The sequence below is a fragment of the Pseudonaja textilis genome, chromosome 1 (genome assembly GCF_049901715.1).
Source record: "Pseudonaja textilis isolate UNSWEBS1 chromosome 1, rPseTex1.2, whole genome shotgun sequence".
NCBI classification, from domain to species: Eukaryota; Metazoa; Chordata; class Lepidosauria; order Squamata; family Elapidae; genus Pseudonaja; species Pseudonaja textilis.
The window spans coordinates 280,602,202-280,620,282 of NC_141990.1; the positions used below are offsets into that span (position 1 = coordinate 280,602,202).

The 18,081-nt window shown below is 35.9% G+C and overlaps 1 protein-coding gene across 4 annotated transcripts in view; it reads left to right on the plus strand.

The window, feature by feature from the left end:
• AKAP6 (A-kinase anchoring protein 6) overlaps positions 1-18,081 on the plus strand; it is a 262,821-nt gene that overhangs the window by 65,335 nt on the left and 179,405 nt on the right. For all 4 annotated transcript variants that reach the window (XM_026710926.2, XM_087921878.1, XM_087921879.1 and 1 more), the window contains 2 exons: positions 9,912-10,163; positions 15,350-17,155. In XM_026710926.2, coding sequence (XP_026566711.2) covers positions 9,912-10,163; positions 15,350-17,155 — 2,058 coding nt within the window. The remainder of the gene's footprint in view (positions 1-9,911; positions 10,164-15,349; positions 17,156-18,081) is intronic.

Below are 18,081 nucleotides of genomic sequence, written 5' to 3' on the forward strand. Positions count from 1 at the left end.
TCATAGGGTACAAATAAGCAATCAAATCATACTAGGAAACAGTCAGTATAAATCATAAGGATACAAGCAACAAAGTTACAGTCATACAGTCACAAGTAGGAGGGGAAGGGTGATAGGAATCATGAGAGGATTGATAGTAATAGTAACACAGACTTAATAAATAGTTGGACAGTGTTGGAATTATTTGTTTAGCAGAGTAATGGCATTTGAGAAAAAACTGTTCTTGTGTCTAGTTGTTCTGATGTGCAATGCTCTATAGTGTCGTTTTGAGGGTAGGAGTTGAAACCATTTATGTCCAGGATGTGAAGGGTCTGTAAATATTTTCACAGCCCTCTTTTTGACTTGTGCAGTATGCAGGTCCTCAGTGGAAAGCAGGTTGTTAGTAATTGTTTTTTCTGCAATCCTAATTGGTCTGTCTGGGTCTTGTTGGGTTGCAGAACCAAACTAGACAGTTATAGAGGTGCATATGACAGACTCAATAATTCCTCTGTAGAACTGTATCAGCAGCTCCTTGGGCAGTTTGAGCTTTCTGAGTTGGCGCAGAAAGAACATTCTTTGTTGTGCTTTTTTGATGATGTTTTTGATGTTAGGTGTCCATTTTAGGTCTTGAAATATAATAGAACCTAGAAATTTGAAGGTCTCTACTGTTGATACTGTGTTGTCTGGTATTGTAAGAGGTGGTGGTAGTTTCTCCTAAAGTCTACCACCATTTCTACAGTTTGAATGTGTAGGCACTTTGATTGTAAGCAACTTCATGAGTAAGTTGTCAACTTTATTTATTGGAAACTTTGCCAGAGGTTTGGATTTGAATATGGCAAAAATCAAGGCGACTATCAAGTTGAGAAGATTTTGGATCACAAATGAGACTAAAATTTCCGTTGCTAAGTAAGGGCAGTTGTTAAGTGAGTTGAGACCCATTTGACCATATTTTTTCCACCATTGTTACGCAAATTACTGCAGTTGGTAAATGAATCATGTGGTTGTTAAGCAACTCTGGCTTCCCCCATTGACTTTGCTTGTCAAAAACGAACTGGGAAAATTAGAAATAGTAATCCTATGAACCCAGTGGTGGGATTCAATTTTTTTTCTACCAGTTCTGTGGCAGGGGAAAGATACTGTAAAATCTCCGGTCAGAGGTGGTAATTGCTGGTTCTCTGAAATACTCAAAATTTCCGCTACCGGTTCTCCAGAACTGGTCAGAACCTGCTGAATACCACCTCTGACCCAGGACAGTGCAACTGTCATAAATACATGCTAGTTGCCAAGCACCTGCATTTTGATCATGTGATCATGGGGCTGCTGCCACAGTCATAAGTGTGAAAACCAGTCATAAGTCATTTTTTCCAGTGCCATTGTAATTTCAAATGTTCACTAAACAAATAGTTTCAAATTGAGGACTCCTTGTACAGCTAGTACTGAAAGAGGAATATATTTATTTTTCTTTAGTTTCAGAACCTGATAAGAAACAAAAATGTGGATTTGGTTAGGGGGAAACAATCCAAAGAAAAGGCATTACCAGGCATTTGAACATTTGAAATTGCAGTGACTGGAATTTAAAAATAATCAGTTTTTCATGAAGCATATTTTCCCCCTCTTTCACTCCAGACCTTAGAAACCCTGCAGTATTAATATTCACTGAGTTATAAATAACTCAGCTTGATTAAAAGTCTTCTTTCCCCAACAGAGTTAAGTTCAGATTGCCCATGGTCTGTTTGTCTGTCTGTCTATCTCTGTCTGTCCCTTTCTCTCTATGTCTCTGTCTCTGTCTTTGTCTCTCTGTCTCTCTCTGTGTCTCTCTCTGTCTCTCTGTCTCTCTCTCTCTCACACACACATCTTGACTAGTATGCCATTTTGTTATTTGGGTTTTCATTTTCTGTTTGTTACTTGAACCCTCATTATTTCAAGGCCATAGTTGTCTCACCCGGAAATATCTTTCATTCCATCAACTTGGCACATTTCCTCTAGGGGCAGCTGACACAGAATGAATTCCTGTCTAGTTCTGTTGGATTTAGTAGTAAAGAAGTCTTAGAAGAGACTGCTTGCCAGAACTGCACGTACAGTGGCTGTTCTTTCAAAACAATAATATATCCAACTAAGATATAAATACACATATTTGTAAAATGTATAATTTTGGGGCAATCTCTCTTATGATCGTGCCCAGTGTATGATAAATATTTTATTTAATCTATTTCTCAATTATATGCATACAGAAATCTTTATTACCCTGTTTCTCTAATATCTCAAGGTTAACCGTATCAAACTTGATTGCAGGAAAAACAACTTCAGCAACAGAGTGGTCAATGTCTAGAATACTCTACCCGACTCTGTGGTTTCTTCTTCAAACCCCAAAAACGTTAACCTTAGACTGTCTACCAGTGACCTCACCCCTTTCCTAAGAGGTCTGTAGGGGTCGTGCATAAGCACATCAATGTGCCTACTGTCCCTGTCCTATTGTTTCTTTTTATTTTTCTCATATGTATCCATTTCATGTACTCATAACTATGTCTATACTTATACCTGTAATCTTATAATTGCTTGACTAAACAAACAAACAAACAAACAAACAAATAAATATCTAGACCTAGTCCAGCAGTTGTCACGATGACCAACCAAATGTGCAAAGAACCTACCATTCTACTAGCAGATAGCCTTCGAAGTAGTCTTGCTGCCATCAAAGCCAATAGGCATCGATCCTCAGGACTTCCCTGAATTAGTCCAATCCACTTTTGAGCCAATGAAGCTGTAGCCAGAATTGCATCTCATGGAAGTGAATTCCAAAGTTGAATTGTGTGTTGTCTAAAAACAATAATACTTCCTTTTATTTGTGATAAATCGTCCACGATTCATTGGGTGATCTCTGGTTCTAGTTCTTTTGAAGAGAAAACTAACTTATCCTACTTTTACCAACACTGTGCATACTTTTGTAAGCCTCAGTCATTTCTTCTTTCATGCACTTCTTTTCTTAAAAAAATAAATAAATGATGATGTGCCATCAAGTTGTTTTTCATTCTTAGTGACCACATAGATTGTTCTCCATGGTGATCTGTTTCTAACCTGGTCTTTCAGATCTTCCAGCAGGCATTAAACACTGATATAACTAAGTCTATCCACTTGCAGCCGGTTGTCCTCTTTTTCATTTACCTTCCATCTTTCTAGACTAAAAAGCTCCTTTCTTCAATCTTTCCCCATAGGGAAGCTATTGCAGCCCCTTCATCATCTTAATTATACTGCTCTGAACCTTTTCTATCTACAGTATATCCTTTTTGAGATGTAACAACCAGAACTGCACACACACTTCCAGATGCAATCAGTTTATTTATATATGTAAGAGCAAAATACGCATCATCACAAAATCTCCAGAACTGTAAAGCGTACAAATTTGAAATTTGGCACGTATGTTCCTCTTGGCTTCTAGGTGCTCACTAAAAAATGATTTTTTGAAATTACCATCAGAACATTAATATTTCATATATTATTATTAACATGCTCTGATGCTAAGGAGTTCTTCTCCCACTCCCCACCTGAAAAGAAATCTGTTCCAAATGCAAAACACAAACAGTTTCAATTTTAGTTTCATAGGACAAGCAGCTTTAGTACAGAACAGTTGAGCTAAGCCACACCCAGGCTCCTTGCTATCTCCTTCTTGCTTACACAGCAAATTATGTTTAACTTTCCAAAAAGCCCTCAACTCTCTCACACACTGACAGGACACTAACCAGATGAATACCGATGGATGCTGGTAGGCAGAGGCTGATTTTTTTCACCCTTATTTTCCTCCCCAAAAACTAAGCCTGACCACGTATGAGAGAATTGTCTCTATTTTCAGTAGCACTTCCTAGTATTTTTAACATACTATTTGCCATTTTTTACAGTGAATGCATACTGTGTCAACACCTTCATTTAATTAGGTACATTTACTCCAAGATCTCTTTCCTATTTTTGGATCATCAAAACTTTAATGACACTGTTTAAATGTTACTATTACTATTTCAAAGAAATCAAAGATGCAGCAAGGAATGTGATACCTAGGTCCTGGTAGTCCAAAATGGTCATCCAAAGAATTGCAAATAATAGAAGGAACAGATTAGTGACATTTACTAAGCCAGGCATAATATGCTGAGATCCATCAGAGATGCTGTTGCTCTTTCCTTTGTTGTTCTTGTTATTCTTGTAATTCTGAAGATTTGGTAAGTGATTGGCTGCACATATATATTACTGCAGATGCTCATTTTATTATTTTTATACTTCAAGGACATATCCTCTTCTGATTATAAAACCATGCTTATTTCCACAATTTCAGTGGAATGGCAGTAGATCCATAAAGCAACATTAATTTCATCAGAAACCAGGTGATCGTAAACAAAAAACAAGAAGGACAACCAACAGATGATCGTAAACAAAGAACAAGAAGGACAACCAACAGAAATCCTACATGATGTTTCCAAGTTCACCTTGAAATTTCTCTTCCTGGAAACAATTATAATGTTAAATAAAATTAATTAAGGCAAACTTGCTTTAAAAATCTGTTTTGCAGTAAGCATGTCTTATGAAAGGTGCAGACCTCTATTTTTTGCAAAAGATTAAAGATTAGTAACATGAAGCAGGGGTGGGATTCTACCAGTTCACACCTATTCGCTAGAACTGGTTGTTAACATTCTAAGCAGTTTGGAGAACCAATTATTAGAAGAAATTACTGGCCTAATCCTGTAAGGAAGGCAGGAAGGAAACATTCTGGTATTGCTTACAGAAACTGCCTCTCCGTTAACCCTTATTACATTCTTGGCAGGACTAGACTTCCTGTCTCAGGAACTTCTCTGGAATTTTTTTCCCCTCCTTTGCTGGTACTTTGCTTGTGTGGAGTGACCATTCAAAGTTACAATGACACTGAAAAAAGTGACTTATGACCATTTTTCACACTTATGACTATTGCAGCATCCCCACAGTCATGAGAGGCCAGGCAAGGAGATGCATGCCTCAATGTGAGTGATATTGAGTTGGCCATGCCCAGCCAATAACATGACCATCAAGCCACGCCCACCAACTAAGCCACATCCACAGAACCGGTTGTTAAAAAATTTGAATCCCACCCCTGACATGTAGCCATACATTTATTTGTGATGCTCTTATTCTGTAATCATGAAGTCCTGAAAGTTTTTATATTCTATTAGATTTTGTATGCTGTATATTGCTGCACTGTAATAACCCCAGAAAAAATCTCTCTATCAGTACTTATTTTTTAAACATGTGTAATTAAAAAAATAGACCTGAGTCAGAGGTGGTATTCAGCAGGTTCTGATCAGTTCTGGAGAACCGGTAGCGGAAATTTTGAGTAGTTTGGAGAACTGGCAAATACCACCTCTGACTGGAGATTTTACAGTATCCTTCCCCTGCCACACCCACCAAGCCATGCCCACAGAACCAGTAGTAAAAATATTTGAATCCCACCACTGACCTGACTAGATATTATAAATCTATATTTTCATTCCTGAGAATAAGACTTTTGAATTCACTAGAACTAACTTCCAAGTAAATAAAATGTATCAGTGTTCAAGCTTTTGTTGCGACAGTATTTTTATACTAGAGTTTTTTGAAGTTGGCACAGGGTTTGTCTGATAGATCGTAGCAACTGTAAATTATTGGTTCAGCTGTTACGTAGGCTGGGTTAAGTGGATAGTTGGTATAATAGAGAAGACAGGCTTTAATGTGTTGAGAAATTCCATAGCTCTAAGTAGTTTTGTATAAACTACAACTCAAAATCAAATCCATAGATTTGCAAACTTTGTGCTTGATAAATTATGTTTTAAAAAACAAAACATTTCAAGCAACTGGTATAAAGTGGGCATAATGTTTAGCAAAAAAGTATTTTTTAGTCCTGGGATTACTATCTGATTGCTGGATTTTGAACCAAAGGGACAAAATTTCTGCTAATGATAGATAGCCAGATTTCTTAAACCACATATTTTTATTAAGAAAATTGAAGGCTAATCAGAGGTCAAAATCAGTAATATAGTTTGTTCCATTTTCTTTTTGTGCTCTGTGTACCACACGAGGATTTACTTGAAATCCTAATTCTAATTTTCTAAGTTTCAATCTTGAAGACTTAATGCATAATGGCAGTAAGAGTTGTTTATCTTGCCTAATCTATCTTCCTAACTGTCAAAAGGTGTCTGATAATCCTGCCATTGTTGTTTATTTGCTAAGATTTCATTCCTCTTTGTCTGGCATGCTGTCATGATATGTGCCATCTTTGTCTACTCTGCAGAAACGTGATGCTCTTCACCTGCAGTGGGTTGGAAACCAACCAACCTTTTTTTCCTTTATATTATGCTTTATGACTTAGTATGATACATGAACTAAAACAACTAAAACCAAAACTAAATAAACTAAGTGGTAGTGCCACGTAGAGGAATGCGGTGGCTCAGTGGCTAAGATGCTGAGCTTGTCGATCAGAAAGGTCAGCAGTTCAGTGGTTTGAATCCCTAGCACCATGTAATGGAGTGAGCTCCTGTTACTTGTCCCAGCTTCTGTCAACCTAGCAGTTTGAAAGCATGTAAAAATGCAAGTAGAAAAATAGGGGCCACTTTGGTGGGCAGGTAACAGCATTTAGTCATGCCAGCCACATGACCACAGAGACATTTTTGGAAAACGCTGGCTCTTCGGCTTTGTAATGGAGATGAGCACTGCCCCCTAGAGACAGAAATAATTAGCACCTATGTATGAGGGTAAACCTTTACCTTTAGTGCCATGTATGAATCTATTCAGACAACAAACCTCCCTTTTCCACAGCTAGGATTATGTAAGCTGCATTACCTTATGAAAAGAATAACTGAAACAGGTTTGAAGAAAGGAAATCAGCAATTGAAGAAGGAAAGTGTTCAAGAGATGAACATGAGCTTTTGAATATTGGACACCATCTGTAGTCCAGGACTATTGTTAGAGACCCCACACACCCACTTTATGGTCTTTTTCTGTTGCTATCCTCTGGAAGGAGGTTTCAAAATATTTCTAGCAGGACTTCCAGATTCTGTAACAGCTTTGTTTCCTATGCCATCCGTCTGGTAAACTTGCAAGATTTATTTCTCTCGCCATGTACATGTACACATCCGAACTAGACCGTGTTGTTTCTCCATGTCATGTAATATATGTTGGTACATGCATAATTATGTGTTTATTTATTTATTTATCTATCTATCTTGTCATGTTTATGTTTATATTAGATGTGGAGACCCTTTGGGAGCTGTATGCAACATAATTTCATTTTAATGTATGCCGATTAGTGTACATTCAAAGTGAAAATAAAGTTATTCTAAGTTCTACTTTCCTGGGGATCTGCAGAGTAAGCAGATTTCTGCTGCTCATGCAAATCCAGGTTCTATCAAAAATCAGGACACATAAGTCAATCACAATATATCTTATTAATTTTTCTCAAGTAATATATTATTATAGTTACTAATGTTCAAAGGTCATGTGTCAAATCAGTAAGGAAGTGTTAACTGAGGTGGCTCCATTGTTACTGATATCTCTGCACCCATTATTTATCTTTTTAGCTGCCTTTTTATAATTTTTAAAATGTTTTTAATAATTGTTATTTGTGTACTGTTGTTTTTTTAACTTGGTTGTACTTCACCCAGTTACTTGTTTTTGTGAGATGGGTGACTATATAAATTTGAAAAAATAAATAAATAACAAAATAAATACAACAAATTGAAGCAGTTAATGTAATTTTTATAATAGTATGTAGGCCTGATATTGGTACAACCTATATATAGGAGAGGAATATCACCACTAATGAGAAATGATATTTCAGGACACTTAACATGTTTATGAATAGTTCTAGAACTCTTTCATTCTAGTCCCTAATAGCTTCCAGATACTGTTTCAAGACCTCCATAGAATTTGCAATTTAGCATAGAGGGATAATGTACCATTGAATACCATCAACATACTGCATTATTTCAACCCAAATCAACGGATGACTTATGCCAACAGAGTCATATCATGCACTGTGCCTTGCAACGTACCATCTACCGCCCTAGGCTTTATTGCTCTTCCCTGTGACTTTCATCTGGAACCTCCCATTTAGATAGGAGTTAAATCATTGAAAAATTGTAGTCTGTTCTTCCAAGTATCAAAGGCAGTCCTGGATCAATCAAAGGCAGAGATCTGGCGTATCCCATAGGTCAAATTAGGAGATATAGTAAATGGGTATTATATTTAACCCAAAAGGGTCTAATTAACTAAATGTACCACTGCATATACAGATACTCCAAAAGATATTCCATAGGTCAAATTAACTTAGAAAAAGGATGAAAACATATTTTCCCAGAAATAATATGCTATTATTTTTAATCTAAAAGGAGTACAATTAACCAAAGATACTATATAAAAAAATTCCAAAAGTTCCTAAGGAAGAGAATTTGCAGGAAGTGAAGATGTCCAAGATTTGATACTAGTCAAATAACAATCAAAAGAATCAGCTGCCCCATCTTTAACTGAAAATAGCATTTTTTTGTTTCAAATATATCATTTCAACTTGATTCAAACTTACAAAACTGGATACTAAATTTTTAATTTTTTTCTATAAATACACATTTTCATATATGCACATTTCATGCAAAATATAAAATATCATGGGAATTATACTCTTTATTATTGTTATATACCCCAAGGGATAAGGTTTAATGACTCTTATCTGTCAAAGCCAGAGAAATGACTTATATATCTTATTCACATTCAGTGTAATTATTTGAGAAATATATCTAAAATAATATTATACAAATACCTAAATAATTGATATATTCAGTACATATGCAAACATGATATTCGTTAATATGAATAAACAAGTCCTTATTGGCTCAAAACAACTAACATCTATTGTTATTTATTTTTAATTGATATATTAAATTTGGTAGTATACAAATTAATGAGCTATGTAACATTGGTATTGGTCAACTGAGACAAATTAATGTACATGATTTAATTTCAATAACTTCAATTAAGAAAACAAAGATGTTCACAAATGTAAAGTAGAACAGTGATGCTTTGTACATTCTTGCATATGACACATGATGCAACTATGGCTTGTATGGGGTGCAGGATTTACCTAGAGGGAAAGTGTAGGAGGCATTTAATCTTTGGATGGAGGATCAGAGCCAGAAGAGAAGTTCATTGAATAGAAATATAATTGGTTCTTAACATACAATCTAAAAAAAACTACATTCTGTCATTGTTAATGAACTACTTAGATATCTTGGCAGTACATGTACCTCAGCATTATCATTCTAGTTATTGTAATTATGCTATCTTGATATTATTATTAGCTGTTGTGTTTGTTACAGAGCTCAAGCACAGCAGCCAACCTTTAGCGCTGGATGTCATAAAATCAATGTTGGAAGTAATCAAAATAAGTTTATATCAGCATCATGTAAGCTTTCTTATATATGCTGTTTTCTCTAAGAAAGAATACCAATTTTGGGGGAAAAAACCTATTATTTACTAAAGGATTATAATTATATTTACAGCATTGAAAGCATCTTTCACTGCTATTAGAATCAATCAGTTCTCATTAACATAACAACCTATGTACACATTTTAAAAGAGACAGTATACCGTTTCAATTTTTTTAGAACAGATCACAGTATTTAAAACATAGTATGCTTAGAATTCAGATAATGATTTATTAAGATGCTAGTTATTCTCACCAGTACAATCTACAGAAAAGTGCAAAAGATATCAATTTTCCTGGAGTTCATAAAATATCAAAAATGAGCTTTTGATCTCATGTGCATGTTAAGTCACTACCACTGTGTGTGTGTGCTTGTATGCACAATCTTTATGCCTTTTATATAGTGAATGAATCAATGAAATTTGAAAAAATTGTGGGTAATATTTTCTTTTTTCTCTTGTCGCAGGACATATGTGAAGATATCTCTGACCATGTCGAACAAATCCATGCTCTTCTAGAGACTGAATTTTCCCTTAAACTTCTGTCTTACTCGGTCAATGTAATTGTTGACATCCACACAGTACAGTTTCTTTGGCATCAGCTTCGAGTTTCTGTCCTGGTTCTGAGAGAGAGGATTCTGCAGGGACTGCAAGATGCCAATGGAAATTATACAAGGCAAACTGATATTTTGCAAGCTTTTACAGAAGAAACAAAAGAGGTATGGCAAGTAAATATAAGAAATTCCTTTCTGAGTTCTAAATCCTAGAATTGTTTGCCCATTGAGGCCCTTATTAAAGCAAATAAATCAATTTGCAGCAGAATATGCTTGGTTTAGGCCAGCTGAGGTAACTCCAGTTTCATTCCGTTTTAGTAAAGCAAAATGGCATGATAGTTCTTCCTTCAGAGTGACTGATCCAGCTGAAATGAAATGTATTTTCTTTGAGGTGGCTGTTTCAGAGATAACTGTAGAGCTAAAAGCAAAAAGCTATTGTAACCTTAAGCTGTAAAGATAGCTAAGTGCATTGCTTATTCCCTATTATTAACACAGAGGTAGATACATCAATCATAATGATGCCCTTAATAGAAGCATACAGGTTCACATTAACGATACTGTTAAGGGAATGTATTAACCCACAAGTAATATTTTCCCCATGATTACACAAATATGCACACATTCATTATAGGCAAGATTTTCTTGAAACTTGAACAACCTCTGTCATAAATCTCATTTAAATTGTAATTTATTCAAAAGTGGAATATCTTTCACATACATTCTTGCATACCAGTCCTATGGATCGGCATTATTTTGGAGTATTTAGATTCTGCCCTATTTCACTGCCATAAACTTTTTTTCAACAAAAAAGCAAGATTTTGAGCCATTCCTAGGGACAGCTGAAAAATCATAACAATGTAAAGACAGCTGGAATCGGTAAGAATTCTATACATCTTGTCCTTTAATTTAAAATACTTTTATTCTTTCTGTCAGCGTATACACAATATCTCTTGCATACACAGGGCACAGTGCTCTTTTGAGGACTCACACAGACAGAGACAGAGACACAGACAGACAAACATCACACACTCGCTTTCTTTTTAGGCCATCTTACGTCAGTATGTTTTCAAAATAATGGTCCTACCAAGAGCATAGGGAAAAATATAAACATTATGATGACGGCTTGAAAAGGGATATAATAGACCTTGAAAAAATGCTGATGAGGTCAACCAAAATAATAACTCAATAATAATAATAACTCAAACATCTTCTCTATGAAAAAGGCTGTTCGGGTCTCTTTAACTTGGAAAAAAAAGTCAGTTCAAGAAGAACATAGATTGAGGTGTATAAAATAAGAAAGACTAAAGTTCTCTCTCTCTGGAAGCACTGGGGTGAAATGGTCCAAATGCTGATGGGGTGAAGATTTAAAAGAGATAAAAGGATCTTCACATAAAGCACAATCAATCTGCAAAATTAATTGCCCCTTGTATGATGATAGCTGTTAACTTGGATATGTGTACAAAGGTCAGATTTATCTAAGGCTATTTGATGTGAAGACTTTATACTTCCAACAGATTGGAAGGAGTATGCAGGGGAACAACTGCAGAAGACAGGTATCTCATTTTTCTGCTAGTAAGCACCCAGTTTCATTTAGTTGGCCATTATGAGAAACAATACAGGGTGAAGGTGGACCATAGTCTAACATACTATAGCTTCTTATGTTCTTAATTCTCAGGATTATATATGAACTGATGAGGTGTTCCTTTCTTGAGTGCACAATGCTTATCTAATTGATCACTACAAATTACAAACAATCCTATTTAAATGGACATTGCCATCAAAGCGTGACAGTGCATGACAGTGCATGGCAGTATAACAGTTTCTTAAAATATTGAGCATTGCTGTAGAAACTCTTGGAAATTAATTCACTAAATATAACGTGTTTCACTTTTTCCTGCTCTGGCTCTGACAGACCAATATTCTACAGAGACTGTAAAATGACAGTGGAACTAATGCCAGTGCTTCATGATGGCTTCATAGTGGGTCATCTTCATGTTACCTTCTGTCAATTAATTGAAGAGATAAACATGGGCAGAACCATCTAATACTCCATAAACCTGTAGCAAAAGATTTAGACTTTCTCATAGTATGGAATAGAAGGATCTTCTAATTGAACAGCATTAAGTCCTTTATTAACTTCGAAGTTGATTTCTGAACAGAATACTGAATTTAATCTGAATTCAAATTCAGGCAAAAACTCATTTCTATATGTGTTAGATGCTTCATTTATTCACAGCAACTGAGACCCTGCTATTTAGAAATAAAATACAAATTGTCAGCTTGGAGGATCTGATAAATTTTGCCTTTACAAACTCTCACTTGATTTAAGTCAGAGGTGGTATTCAGCAGATTCTGACCAGTTCTGGAGAACCGGTAGCAGAAATTTTGAGTAGTTCAGAGAACCGGCAAATACCGCCTCTGGCTGGCTCTGCCCCCATCTATTCTCTCCCTCCCGAGTCCCAGTTGATTGACTGGGTCTTCTTTGGTTGCCCTGCACAGGAAAACGGAGCTGGAAAGCAGGTTAGTGGGATGGGGGAAAGAATGGGATTTTGCAGTAACTTTCCTCTGCCATGCCCACCAAGCCACACCCACAGAACTGGTAGTAAAACAATTTGAATCCCACCACTGATTTAAGTTAGACATTTATACATAAATGTATACATAAATTTACAAAGAATTGATCAGAACTGTTGGTTTGGTTCTTTTTCTTCCTACCAGCTACAATTTAAATAACGGAAGCTTGATAAAGATGATATAAATATAAATCACTTCACAGTTTTTTCAGAAGCAGATTAGAAGAGAGTGGTTGGTTCTGAAACTGAGTCCATTCCTCTCCCACCTGCATTTCCTGTTGGAATCTGCCTTTGATCCACCATTTCTTTAGATCTAATTTTGATTGAAATTCCAAATCATGGTTGTATAAATAAATGAGTTCTATAATCATAGTTTCAGAGGAAGAAATCTAGATTTACATTATCTAATGAATGACTACATGACTAAAATTCCAAAGCTCTTCCCCAAACACTATTAGATATGAATGTTTATTTTTATGCATTAAAGAAATTTATCAGTACTTTTCACCTTATCCCCAAATGTTAAAATGTATGCTGTTGACTTTTAAGATCTTGCATTGCATTCCTGAGGGTACAACTCCTTTTTTCCTGATTGTCTTGGGAGCAGTAAATGTTGCATTTAGAGACACGCTGTAAATATGAATTCCAGTAGTCAGTGGAATTAATTAAAAATGGCCTTGTATTGCACCTATCGCTCTTATTCTAACCCTAACCCTAACATGATCTCAAACATATTCATTTTTAATATTGAGGGTCTGTTATACCACCTCCCTTCAGCCAATGTTTCAGTCTGTTTTGTCAATAGCTATTTCAGCCAACCATTCTTTATTCCTTTTGTGGAATAATATTTCCCAGCAAACCTGTTGAGTGTAACATGCCACAAGTTCATATGTAAGAACTTCTCCCCATTACAAAACAGCACGATACAATATTCTTAAAACAACCAAATTGAAATGCTATTTGGGAAATGGAACAGAAGTAAATCTTTGCCATAAGGATAGGATGAATTTACTGAAACTTAGATTTCTTCTGTCCATGAAGCAGGAGATAAAAAAAAAAATGCAAATAAGTTTTCAGGGAGATACCAGAGCAGGGGTCTTCAAACTGACAGCTTTAAGACTTGTAGACTTCAACTCTCAGAATTCTTCATCTGGTCATGTTAGCTTAGGAATTCTGGGAATTGAAGTCCTCAAGTCTTAAACTTGCCAAGTTTGAAGATCCTTGTACTAGACAGACAGACAAGAGAAACAAATAGAGACAGACTTTTATGCACACAAACACACATACCACACACTCACAGTGACTGACTGACAGACAGATAGACAGGCATGGTTCAAAAATAGTCACACTATTGAGGAGAGTGCTTCCTAAGAAGAAAATAAGTATTTGGGACTATTTTTCAATGAACAGTTATATTTTTTGGCTGTAAATTTGTTTTGTATCCTGCATGAAATTTCAGAAAAAGTTTTTATAGTTCTGCTGCAGGGGGTAAATACTAGAATAAGGAAAGCTTGTACCTTCCTCACTTCACAGGGCTACAAGCAGGGCAAAACCAGGTCAAGAGTGTGTTACAGGGTCCAAGTCATGGCATGTTTCAGGAAAACAACTATTTCACTCTCAACATTGATACCCTTGGATAGTATACGAAAGAAAAGCAAAAACAAGTTGGAAATACAGTACAATATTTGTCCCCAATATTACTCCAGAAAATATATTTTAACCTGGGGAATTTTGATGTGAAAATGTAGGGGATACAATAGTTCTTTCCAACCTTCTACATTTCTATCGTAATGTATTTTGTATGTCTGCCTCAGCTAGAACTTAAAAAAAAATCAACACATTTGTTTAATAATCATAATATCCTAGCATGCCTTTGATTTAAACAAGAATTAGGAACTATTCTAAAAATCATACAAATCTATTATGGCAATTACACAGTAATACAAATTAACATAAACAATGGCAGGTGATCTGTTATAATTCCAAATCTATTTTAATGAAATTTTATAGAATTTTTTGAATGCTTGCATTGCTGTGATCAGTCTTTAAACTGCCCACAAAAGAGTATTTTTAAAAAAATATTCATTTAGAAATTAAAGGATTATTTAAGAATTCTCCCAGTTTTAAAGTTATGTTCCTGACCTGAAGAAAGAATAAAAAAACAGAAAATAGAAGTTTTATCTTTTGCTTAATTAAGTGGCAACTGAATAATACAAAATGAGATTTTTTTTAAAAAACCTATGAGATAAATCAAAACATTGTAATATTCCATGTATGCAAGTTAAGAGAAAAAAAGGAAATATCCTGACTATCTGAAGTTGTAAAGATATACAACTAACCCAGGTTATATACTGAGTTCTGAACAAATTAATTATTATTTTGTGTTTCTTGAATGATAGTAATAAATAAGAATAATATAATAAAATGCCATCAGGGACTGACTTTAATGCATAAGGCTCCATTAAACATTGGTTCATGAACTTTTTGCCATTCGCATTCCATTTAATGTTATCCAGGCATAGCACATCACTTCAGCACCAATTATTTAAAGCTGCCAACAATCTCTTCCATTATTGCATTCTTCATTATTTAATTAATGTTACCCATTTTCAGTGAAATCTATAAAGCAATGTGATAATTTTATGATCAGTAATGTTCTGAAGATCAAAAGGACACACACACCCCGCGCTGTTCCTGTTTCTGTATTTGCAAGGTTTAGCATTATAGAGTTTAAAAATCATAAGCACAACTGTTTTTCCTCTTTTGATTTTGTTACAGGACCGCCTTGATTCTTTAACAGAAGTGGATGACTCAGGACAGCTAACTATCAAATGCTCTCAAAATTATTTATCCCTAGACTGTGGAATTACTGCCTTTGAACTGTCTGACTACAGCCCGAGTGAGGATTTGCTTGGTACTCTTGGGGACATGACTTCCAGTCCAGCTAAAATAACATCCTTTGAGTCTTGGAGCTATAGTGAAATGGACAAAGCCTTTCCAGAACTTACTAGAAGTGTGGGATTACTGGCTGTAGCAACAGATTCAAGTGCTTCCAAATGCAATGAAAGTATTAATACAAAGGAAATCCATTTACCCTTGTCAATTGATCAACTGCAGGGGGACAGCCAAAGTTGCAAAGAATCATCAACTATATCTACTGAACTTTCACTCACTCATCTTTTTGAGCACTTACCCTTTTGTAAAGTAGCTTCTGAGGATTCGGCTGTCTCATCTGGCCACAGGAAGGTCTTAGAAACAATAAAACAGGAGCAAAATCCAGTGTCCTTCAATGGTGTAAAAACTAATAATCACCCTCACAGTGAAAACTCAACTCCCAAGAGGTCAATTCAAGATGGCAGTGACTACAATGAGGATTCACCCACACAGCCCACCTTGCCCAAGAGGGGCTTGTTTCTCAAAGAAGACATATTTAAAACAGATATTGTAGCCAATGATATAAAAAATCAGTTCTCTTTGATTAAGACAGAAATCAGTAAGAGCACACCCTCACTGCTTGAGCCACCAGACCGATCCAAGCTTTGCCTAGCATTACAAACAGCATACAATAATTGCCCTTCTGCCATAAGTCAGTCGTGCGATTGTTTGCACAACATAAGTGAACTCAAGTTTGCAATTCAAAATCATTTCAAAGAAAAGTCCATGGCTTTAAGTAAGTCAAGTGACAATGCCAGAAGGCAGAAGCTGAGGTGCAAGAAGTCACATGACATTCCTGAGGAGGTGGCATCCTGCAGGGTTTCTGAAATGGTATCAAATACTACACCAAACAACCAGATGAACAAAATAGGCATTCTGGCTTTACAAAATGGAATTTCTTCTGGCAGCAGGCACTCCATAGAAGGAACAGAAAGTGACACAACATCAACCTCTTCTGAACCTTACAAGCAAGAAGAACTGAATGGCCAGTCTTGCAGTGAAAGAGAACCATCTGCTTCACCCACTCATAGCCAAGTCAGCAGCTTTTCAGCTGGATCAGATCCTGCTGTATCTCCCTTCCCCCTTCTTCAAAGAAACAAGACTGAAAAGACCCATTCACCTTCACCAAATAATACCAGCACAGAAAATAAAATGGGTGACGCCTGGTATGGCTCTGATGAATACTTAGCTCTTCCATCGCATCTCAAACAGACAGAAGTATTAGCTTTGAAATTAGAAAATTTGACAAAATTGCTTCCACAGAAATCTCCAGGAGAAACTCTTCAAAACATCGATGACTGGGAACTATCTGAAATGAATTCGGATTCAGAGCTTTACCCAACCTACCAGGTCAAAAAGAAGCGCAAAAGGTTAGGTAGAACTTCACCAAGCTCTTCAAGTGACATCATATCTTCAGTAGGAGACAGCATTGAATCGGGCCCTCTTAGTGATATCCTTTCTGACGAAGAACTTTGCACATCCTCATCTAGCATGAAAAGGTTCCTAGAAGATAGGCCACGAAAGCCATCAGTATGTCATGTTTCTGATAAAAATGAAATAACTCTCACAAATAAATCAGCTTTGATACAACAGCTGATGGAAGATATACAACACCAAGAGAATAATGAAATCGTATGGGAAAAAATGGAGGTAAGTAGGAAACTGATGAAGTGGATAGACCTTTAACTTTTTATCAATATATGGCAGCATAAAAAGGAAATTTGCAAAATATACTGATGCAAGCAACATACTCCTTGAAATGTTAAAGCAGCCACATCATCCAAAAGATTTGACATGACTGTTTTGAAGTCTTTCCCATATGTGTGCATAACTGGCTCACTTTGCTGATGGAACCAGAAGTGTTACTTAGTCATATATACATAAACACACAGTTGGGTAAAGACTTTGAGAACAAGTGTGTCAAATCCTTTGATATACTCTTTGGCTTTAATGGTTTGAAAAAGGTTTCTTATACCAGCCTGCTTTGCAAAACATCTCTTTTAAAAATTTGGTACTGCCCTAATGTTCATGAGTTGAGCAGTAAGGCAAGGTCAATAGGGTATGAGAGATTTTTTGTATTAAGTTCATGACTGTTCAGTCATATGTCCATTCTATCTCTTTTTGTACCAGTGTTCAAGAAGGGGCTTTCTGGTGGGAATAGAATCCCATAGGAAAAAAAATCAATCAATATGTCTTATGATTGCTTTAAATACGTTATATGCATTGTGTAGTGGTGGGATTCAATTTTTTTTACTATCGGTTCTGTGGGCATAGCTTGGTGGGCATGGCAGGGGAAGGATGCTGTAAAATCTTCAGACAGAGGTGGTATTTGCCGGTTCTCTGAACTACTCAAAATTTCTACTACCAGTTCTCCAGAACTGGTCAGAACCTGCTGAATACCACATCTGGCATTGTGGTATATTTTGAAAGATGAAACTGCACTGCAGAATCTGAAGAAACACAGAATAGGAACAATAACTTATATTGTTATACATTTCATCAAGGGGAAAGCAAATTAGGTCAGTTTATTTCCATGTGAAACCAGATTACAACTTTGAACATTCATAATAGCATGG